Genomic DNA, 10,344 nt, shown 5'->3' with positions numbered 1-10,344 from the left:
TGTTTTTTTTTTTTTTTTTTTGAAATAGCATAGATAGATACTTGCATGGACATAAATAAACTTACCCATATTGAACATGGCTGTTCCTGTTCCTGCTTTTGAAATTATTAGAATCGATCCCTCCAATATGCCCGGCATCTCCAGATGCCATCTATATTTCCATCAATAGTTAGATTTTAAGGTCATTGTTAGATATCATGTTGATCATAGCTTATACTAGTACGAACTAATATCAAAATCCTAAACCCTAAAAGCAAATAAACTATAATTTGGTTTAAGACTTAGTCACGATTGTTTCTTTGCATTTGCATGTACGTTTGCGTTTATGTTACCATGTTTATAAATGTGAAATGTCATTGTAACATGAAAACCATAACGTACATGCAAAAAAACAGTTGCTATATACATCTCGGCCACAATTTTACTGTAGATGGTCATGCGCTAGACAAAAAGTTATTTAGGTGGTCTAAACGTCAAAATATAAATGTTTTTAGGCAATTTGAACGTTTACGTAAATGTACTCTCCTGATCTCACACACTAATTAACGTTTTTAAAAAAAATTCATAAACCCATGTATACTTTGAATTAAAAGATTCATTTTTACCTGTTAGAAATGAAAGCCCATGCGATCCCAAGGATGCAAGAATAGCAATTCGGATTCGTTGCAAGCTTCCACCACACGAGGGACATGACTTGAAGGAACGACTTCTCCTCTCCCACAACCTCAGTTTCTCTTTTTCCACTTTCGATATTGATGTTGTCAACTTTCGCATCGCTGCTACCATTGCTATTAAATCCGGCTCTTCTTAACTCTAAGACAAACAACAAGAGCGTGAGCCATACGATGGCTTGAAATACCGAGGATTGAATCACGAGATCAACAGCCTGTTGTCCGTACATTGCCTTAGCCAATGGCACACCGACGACAAGAGAGTTCGTAAGTGTGCAGAGAGAGAAACTAGTAATGGACCAACAATAGCTTCCTTTGTTGCTATATTTGGCCCAAAACGCTAAGACCGTGACTATGATGACCTTAGAGAGGACATCGGCTGCGATGAACCGGTAATTCATGTTGAATGGGTCAACATGAGCCGTAAACTCGATGGTGAAAAGCGGCATGGTGAAATAGCAAACGAGCCGGTTTATGGCATCACATTGATCACGAGTGAAGATGTTCCACCATTTTACGGAACCATAGCCTAAAATTAAGGCTACATAGAGTGGAACCATCGCCTCGATTACCTTGTAAACATCTCCACCGCTTATCATGGTTCTATTAGAAAAACAAAATGTTAAAAGTTTTTGGACTTCGTGGGAGTTTGCAATGGTAGCTAGCAAACGAAAGGAAAGAAACTGAAGCTTGTTAAGCTCCTTGGTAGATTAGTAAATGTGTTAAGTTTGAGAAAACCAACATGTTCCTATTTATAGATACATTTTAAATTATATTATTTGAAGGAAAATAGAAAGATATATGAGATATTCATTTTTTTAAGAAACAAACTTTTGGTATAACAATATAATGTATACTATATTTTTTTTTATAAAAATGATAGGGTTACAAGTATTTATAAATTAAATCATAGCATTAATTCCCTAAAATGGTTGCAAGCATTAAATTTTTGAGTATCTTTTTTTTTTTTCCAGTTAACCTCATATTTTTAGCCATTAGTTTAACTGAGGAAAAAAAAAGAGAATTATCATTATCAGTACAATTGACCAGACCATGCCGTGGCATATGATTCTATTCCAATTGTTTCCTCTATGTATGAGTGTAATTGTTGTGTATGACGTAAACATGCATTTCTTTCAATATTTGACTATATTTATAAAGCATAATAATAATTAATTGGTAATGTTACAGAATAACGAATTAAAGAGTGATCGGTTGCATGATCTTGAGCTCCATAACTATTAAATCGTCTCTAGCAGTATATGGTTCTAGCTGTCGTAACCACAACCACATATGATGAGCATATGCTATACCTTACCAACTATAATACAGAAAATATAATTAAAAACAAAACTAACTCAATAATCATTTTAGATAAATTAGTTCAATTTATTATTCTTTATATTAGTAATACTACTTTCATAAATGGGAGCAGAATATGCTCGTCCATGTAATATAAGTAAAAGTGCATGGAATATGTTGACATGCAAAATGCCGACTTGAGTATGGTTGTGCCCTACGCACCTGGCGATAGCAACCAATTTCACAACCGACAAAACGAGATTTCTTCAAAAATGGATTTGAAATTTAAATTAGTAACGTTCTAAAATTTAAATACATATATACATTATTCGTTTGACAGACAACAACATTCATCTATAAGATAGAAAGACTTTGGTTTTATAAGAATAACTCTCTTATATTATTGTTTAGAAAATCTCCTCTCAAAACTAAACAATGTTTGCACTCTTTCTCATACCTTTGATCATAACCCAATCAAAGATATATATAATGCTTTATTCTCCTATTTCTATTAGAACTAGATATCTCCTAATTCTAGTAGGATTATGGTTAATCCTTTCTTGTCCTTAACATTCCTTTGTAAGATATCTTGGGCCTTAAGTTTTGAAGTTTATCCAACATTTTCCCCCTTAAACTTCAAATTCTCCTTGCTTACTTCATGAACACCTATCAAGCTCCTCATTTCTTCAAACTTCACTCTAGCCAAAGTCTTGGTAAGGATGTCAGCCTTCTGCTCTACTCCAGGGATATGCTCCACACGAATGAGCTCTCTCTCAATGCATTCTCGCACAAAGAAGTATCGCTTATGTATGTGTTTGCTTCTCCCATGAAACACTGGGTTCTTAGCAAGTGCTATTGCAGACTTGTTGTCGACATACAACATGATTTGAGCTTCCTTCTTTCCTGTAACTTCACACATCAGATCCTGAAGCCAAATTGCTTGCTTAGCTCCTTCTGTTGCAGCCATAAACTCGGCCTCACAAGAAGACATAGCAATTGTGTCTTGCTTCCGTGTACACCATGTGATCGGTGTATCACCAAAGAGAAATAAAAGTCCAGTAGTATTCCTCCCATCATCTAGATCGACGTTGTGACTGCTGTCATTGAAACCAACGATCTCCTTTAAACTTCCACGCTTATACTTGAGACCATATGATGTCGTTCCTCTGAGGTACCGCAAAATCTGTTTTATGATCTCTCCATTAGACTTCCTCGGGCTCTGCATGTATCTGCTTACAACACTTACCGCAAAGGATAAATCAGGTCGAGTGTGTAAGAGATACCTCAAACAACCAACAACTCTTCTGAACCGAGTAGTATCTATCTCTGTTTCATCAGGCGACTTAGAGACCTGCAGCCCAAACTCCATTGGAATCACTGTTGAGTTGCAGTTTTGAAGTCCTGCTTCCTTCAAAATCCTCTGTGCATATCCTTCTTGTTTAATGGTGATACCATCGACTCCTTGATGCACTTCAATGCCAAGGTAGTAGGTGAGTCTACCGAGATCAGACATCTCGAACTTCGACGACATCCCTTCCTTGAACTCCTTAATCGTTCTAAGATTGTTGCCTGTGATAAATAAGTCATCCACATAAACATCAACAATTAGTAGATCACCTCCTTTCTCCTTTCCATACACTGTAGTCTCCTTCAAACATCTCTTGAAGCTTATCTCCTTCAAGATTTGATCCAACTTAGTGTTCCAGGCTCGTGGAGCTTGTCTTAAGCCATATAGAGCTTTTGTCAGCTTGTAAACTCTATGTTCTTCCCCCTCGATCTGAAAACCTTATGGTTGTTCTACATAGACATTCTCCTTCAATTCGCCATGCAAAAATGCAGTTTTTACATCCAAGTGATGGATCTCCCATCCATTCGATGCAGCCAAACCAATCAACATTCTTAATGTCTCCATGCGAGATACAAGAGCAAAAACTTCTTCATAATCGACACCACTCTCTTGCACATAGCCCTTTGCAACAAGCCTGGCCTTGTACTTGTTCACTGTTCCGTCTGCATTCCTTTTAATCTTGAAAACCCACTTGAGACCAATTACCTTCACACCTTGTGGTCTATCAACAAGAATCCAAGTCTTGTTTTTGTTGATAGAGTCGATCTCATCCTTACAAGCTAATCTCCATACTTTTAGTCCTTTTGCATCTTCATAGAATTGTGGCTCATCATTGATCATCAGTAGTAAAATCTCACTTTCGATTGATGCTAACAACACATAGTCATCAAGATACTTAGGAGTCTTCGTTTGACGTTCTGACCTTCTTAAAGACGGTTGCTGATTCTCTTGAGTAACAACATTCTCGTCATCCACTCTGTTTTCTCGAGTTATATCATCCTCTGGGTCTGCTCTGTAATCATCGACTTGATCTTGTTCTACAGAACTCGATGATATTGGTCCTTTACCAGCATCCTCTATTTCTCCCCACTGCATATGAAACATCCCTGGTTCTCTGCAATCTCTATTTTCTGTCTTGTTCCAACTCCACTTATTTTCCTCATCAAAACAACATCTCTGCTGACTACAATTCTTCTAGTTGACGGATTGAACAGTCGATATGCCTTGGATCCAGGTTCGATGCCAAGTTTTACTAAAGACAAAGAATGATCATCCAACTTCTTGAGACTTGCAGTATCAGTTTTAGCATAAGCTATACACCCAAATACTCTTAGGTGTTCAACATTTGGTTTCCTTTTTCGCAAACATTCATACGGAGTGATGTTATTCAATGCCTTAGTAGGTATCCTATTGATCACATATGTACTGTGACGAACTCCTTCTCCCCACAGATAATTTGGGACCTTTATGGCCTTGAGAATGCTCCTTGTCATCTCCATTAGAGTCCTGTTTCTTCTCTCGACCACACCGTTCTGCTGCAGAGTGTACGGTGCTGTCAAGTGTCTCTTGATCCCGTTTGTAGCACAAAAAACATTGAACTCGTTTGATGTGAATTCACTTCCCCTGTCCGTTCTAAGGGTAATAATCTCTCTTCCAAGTTCCTTCTCAACACTACTCTTGAACGCCTTAAAGCTTCCAAACGCTTCACTTTTCTCTTTTATCAAGACTGACCACATGTATCTTGAAAAATCATCCACAATAACAAATATATATCTGTTATGTGCTAATGTTGCAGGTGTTATAGGACCGCATAAGTCAGCGTGAAGAAGTTCCAATGTCTTGGAGGCACGATACATTGTTTCTCTTGGGAACGTCTGTCTTGCTTGCTTCCCAACGAGACATGACTCACAAAGCTTCTTCTCATCTTTAATCTCTGATAATCCATGAACCATCTTCTGTTGCGACATTGCTTTTAATGCCTTGAAATTAATGTGACCGAGCCTAGCATGCCACTTCCAAGTATCATCTTTGATACGTGTATGCAGACAAACTGGTCTTCCAACCTTGAGACTAATTTTGTACAACCTATTAGTCGATCTCACAACCCTCACCAACAGCCTATCACTCGGATCATGAACAGTTAACCAGTTTTGTCTCATACGAACATCACAGCCAACCTCTGTAGCCTGTCCCAGGCTCAAAATATTGCTCTTGAGATCATGAATATAGTAAATATCTTTCACTAAAACCTGTTCCTCACTTTTACTTTGAAAAATTATTGAGCCTTTTCCTTTTATTTCTACACAAGACCCATCTCCAAACTTCACCTTACCTCCAATGTTCTCATTAAGCTCAGAAAAGTAATCCTTATGACCTTTCATATGATTACTAGCTCCATTGTCTAAGTACCACATCCCATCCTCCTTAGTGTAGTTTCTTGGAATGACCCTTTCTTCATTTAAATAGACAATTTCATGCATGCACAGAGATTTATCCGCTTCCTCTGTTTCCAATGTCTCGACCTTGTTTGCTTCTTGAACTTTCTGAATTTTCTCCAGACACTGCGAGGCATAGTGACCCGGTTTGTCACATCTAAAGCAGATGATGACCTTGTCCTTCTTTTCTTGAGTTTGGTTCTGTTCAGTATTAGATCGATCATGTGTGTTATTCTGGTTGTTATACTGCGAGTTATTTCTTCCTCTACCTCTTCCTCGATAACCTCTTCCTCTATAGCCTCTCCCTCTACCACGTCCTCTACCTCTAAAGCTACTATTTCCATTGTTATAGCTTGATTGATGTTGATCTGAGTTAGAGAACATAAGTTTGTTCTGATTTTCTTCAGGATATCTTTCTCCTGCAATCCTTTCCTCAAACGCCTTTAGTCTTCCCACTATGTCTTCGAAACTTGTGGTGTTGAGGTTGAATACTTGTTCAAGCGAGGCCACCATGTGAATGAACTTACTTCTAGGTAGACTGTTTAGGAATTTCTTCACGAGTCTCGGCTCTTCAATGATTTCACCAAGCGCTGCTGCCTTGGTTGCGATTTCAGACAATTTTCCAGCAAAACTGTCGATTTTCTCTGCCTCTATCATGCGTATCTTCTCAAACTCTGACATGAGTGTCTGCAAACGTGCCTCCTTGACACGTTCTGCTCCAAGGTTCCTTGACTGAATTGAGTTCCAAATCGCCTTTGGTGTACTCAAGTTACCAACCTGCATGGTAAGTGTTTCCGGAATTGATTGAAACAACAAAACTGTAGCAATGTCATTCTTTTCTGGATCATCCGATCCTGGTTCAATTGTTTTCCAAACTTTATGAATACGCAGCATGATCCTCATCCTCATGGACCACATTGTGTAGTTCGTAGAAGTCAAAAGAGGGCACTGAATCGAAATAGCTTTGTCCAACTCCTTTGGACGTGATGAAGCTATGATCTCACCCATCGTTGTGGTTCGATAATCACTACCAAAACCTGCTCTGATACCAAATATAAGATAGAAAGACTTTGCTTTTATAAGAATAGCTCTCTTATATTATTGCTTAGAAAATCTCCTCTCAAAACTAAACAATGTTTGCACTCTTTCTCATACCTTTGATCACAACTCAATCAAAGATATATATAGTGCTTTATTCTCCTATTTCTATTAGAACTAGATATCTCCTAATTCTAGTAGGATTATGCTTAACCCTTTCTTGTCCTTAACATTCCTTTGTAAGAAATTTTGGGCCTTAAGTGTTAAAGTTTATCCAACATCATCATGATTTTATAAACGAAAAGAAAAAAACATCCCATGGTTTTTAGAACATATAAGTTAAGACTGATATACTGTAATTCTTTTTTCTGCAAATAACTTACTTTTATGAGGTTTTTTCATTTTTTTTGTTTGCGTTCCTAGTTCTAAACTACACTAACCACAACAAAAGTTCGTTTATATTTTTCATTCTTGACTCTAATAATTATTACAATAGCGCATGTTACTAGCTAGCTAGGTGCACAACATGTTATACTAGTTCAATGACACAAATCATAAAATATTTTCTAGTACATATATATATTCATGATGAGAAAATTGATTCGACCTAATTACTAAGAATCATGCACATGGTACACATGATCTGGAAAGCATATAATTATGTTTTGATTTGATAATAACCTTTCATGGTTTTGGAATGATAAAACAACACCCATCGATCTTTACCAAAGATTTGGATCAAACAAATAAATAAATATAAAGAGACATTATTTGTGTACGTATACATATAGTGTCGGACCAAAACAAATGAAAGGCAATTTGACTGATGGAACAAAAATTAAAATTGGTGGATTAGAAATATGTGAAAACGTGGAGCATCCTTCACTGGTGAAATTGAGGGATCATATATAAGCGTGAATAATAATGCTAGTCGAATAAGTTCTATTTATCACTTGATGTCTACAAATCTATAATATGCTTTTAAAAATTTCCTTTGATGTGTTGATAATACAGTCTTGTATACACATATTAATAAAAAGTTTTAACTTTTATTCATTTTATTCATCCTCCATACATATTTTCGTTATTATTCTTCAATTATGTCAGAAATAGCTAGCATGATTTGAGGGTTTATTCCAGATTTCCAAACCCATCTTAGAAATAGTTAATTTGGACTTTTGACGACGTTATGATGTTTTATCCCAGACCAGGAAAAATTGAAATTCTTCAGACCAGAAAACATGATATGTTCTTCCTAAGTTAGGTTTTTTGAACTCCAGGAGACTAGGATATAATGCTATAATTAATGTTGTTTCGAGGATATTAACTTAGATGTTTGGTTTTTAAATAAATGAATCTTTATATGAAATTATCTGATATTTGCTAAACAGAAATGTAATGATGCTGTTAAAGTTACAAATCAAATCAGAAGAAACAAATAAAAGGAGAGGATGTCTTTGGTCGAAAAGATGCATGTTCACTAACAATCATTGAAGACTGAAGTAAATAGAAAGATATATATATACCATAATATACAATCATATCAAGATTACATATGACTTCTCCAATATAATCATCAATATCCACACACTAATCTTTCTTTCAATTCCGTATTAAAAAACAAAACAGGACAATTTTCATAAAGGCATATATTTGGGTTCTTTTAGACTTGGGGAAAAGAGGAAGCTCCTCCACCAAGTGCAGGTGGAATAAATCCTCTACTTGAAACGACTTCACTTCTGTTCCTTTTTTTCTTTATATGTATATAATAATAAAAAATTTGTTTGTGGCTCACAGTAATCTGCTCCTTCATGCTTCGTCACTCAATATATGCTACAGCACCTACTTGTTGTACTCCTTTCCTTTGCGATCACATCATGTTTTCTTATCCTGGGAACATTCGTTTTTTTTTGAGAGAAAAGAAGATGAAGATGAAGAAGTTATCAAGTTAATTATGTGGACAATGGAGAATGATTTCATTTATATGTAAAGTCTTCCAAAAATTGTTCTTTTCTCGCATCAACAGTCTTTGATGTGAATACAAAAGTCTAAGTTACCATGTAAAGATCTACTCATTACGTTTACTAAAACTTTTAAGGGTACAACATATATACTGTACATATAACACTAAAGATTGAGACCAAGATCAAGATATTTGCTTATCAATTTCCCAAGATTAAGGGGACTACTTTTTTTTTTTTGTCGTCTGATAACATTCCAAATAAAGTTTGAGAAAAGTACATAAGCAGAAGGAAAACCAAAAGCAAAAACGATTAAGACGCCTCACTTCTCACTTGATGATGGAGCCAAGAAGGCCCTCCAAGTGAGAGATAAGACTGTAACCTGCCATCTCTTGTAACACTCTTTGATATAGCCATCGCAACAGAGTTTGCAGTGCTCGCAACTTGTGTAGCTCTCCAAGACCCGAATTTTGAGAGGTTCTCGTGTATATTGCTCAAGAGAAGACTGAAACGTGGCCACGCTGTAGGACTATTGATCGCGTCAATGACCATCGCATTATCCAAGGCAATTTCCACCTTAGCAACCTGAAGAATACATAAAGCTTCAATCGACCATGAACAACATTGTAGAGCAGCTAGAAATTGTGAGTCGGAGGCCGGTAATGCATCTCTCGCATGATAAAGAACCTGACCATATTCGTCTCGTACAATCCACGCGCCACCCGACAACCGAGACTTACTATACCATGAAGAACCTATATTGCATTTCACAAAACCCGTTACAGGTTTACACCATTTTCTTTCCAAAGCTCCTTGCTTGGCCGGATAGTGTAGTTTAGCCTCTGCAGGCAAAGACTGAGCTGCCTGCCATTGGTTCGAATCCTCGAATGCTTTGGTAATTAAATCTCGGATATTTCCATTCTTGCCCTGAAACACAACTGTATTCCGGTGCTTCCAAATCCCCCATAACACCCATGGAATAGCAGCTCTTACCATACATGGTACCTCGTCATCTTGCATTACCGTTAGCAGATGTTCCCAATTCTTATCCACCTCAGTAATAGAAAAGTCTCCAACTGGGCTAGGGATATTAGCCAATGCAAAAGCCTGTCTCGCTACAGGGCATACAAACAGCATATGACAAATAGTTTCGGCATTGGAGCCACATCTCATACAGGATACATCCCCACCACAACCACGCGAAGCCAACCTTTCAGAAATCGCTAACGCTCCAGACAACATGCGTCAAAGAAAGGTTTTTATCTTGGGAACAGTTTTCACTTTCCATACCTTTGCCTTCAGCTCATTCTGTTTGATCATGTTGTCATCACGTGGTTCATAAAGAGAAGAAAGAGTCTGCACCAACCAGTATCCGCTCTTAACAGAGTACAAACCAGACCTTGTATAGGGTCAAATAAAGCGATCCCCATGTCCGTCTTTTAAGCTCATTGCTAAAATTCGTTTCGCATCATCCGGTGGGAATAATGACTTAAGACAAGAAAAATAAATAATCTAGTTAAAAAAAAAAAAAAAAAAAAAAAAAAAAAAAAAAAAAAAAAAAAAAAAAAAAAAAAAAAAAAAAAAAAAAA

The 10,344-nt window shown here is 36.8% G+C and overlaps 2 protein-coding genes across 2 annotated transcripts in view; both read right to left on the bottom strand.

Moving 5' to 3' along the window:
* LOC104705942 (auxin efflux carrier component 5-like) overlaps window positions 1-1,376 on the bottom strand; it is a 2,566-nt gene extending 1,190 nt beyond the window's left edge. The window contains exons 1-2 of the mRNA XM_010422046.1: window positions 606-1,376; window positions 66-151 (exon numbers count right to left, since the gene is read on the bottom strand). Of these exons, the coding sequence (XP_010420348.1) occupies window positions 66-151; window positions 606-1,270 (751 nt within the window). The 5' untranslated portion in view covers window positions 1,271-1,376. The remainder of the gene's footprint in view (window positions 1-65; window positions 152-605) is intronic.
* Window positions 9,068-9,997, bottom strand: LOC104709170. The gene has a single exon (XM_010425824.1). The coding sequence runs from the start codon at window positions 9,995-9,997 to the stop codon at window positions 9,068-9,070; it is 930 nt and encodes a 309-aa protein (XP_010424126.1).

Source organism: Camelina sativa, chromosome 8 (genome assembly GCF_000633955.1).
Source record: "Camelina sativa cultivar DH55 chromosome 8, Cs, whole genome shotgun sequence".
Classification (NCBI taxonomy): domain Eukaryota; kingdom Viridiplantae; phylum Streptophyta; class Magnoliopsida; order Brassicales; family Brassicaceae; genus Camelina; species Camelina sativa.
This window is presented reverse-complemented; position numbering and strand designations above follow the sequence as displayed.

What these genes read in the sequence shown, in the direction of transcription:
- LOC104709170 (XM_010425824.1), bottom strand. Translation starts at nt 9,997, where the DNA reads ATGTTGTCTGGAGCGTTAGCGATTTCTGAAAGGTTGGCTTCGCGTGGT.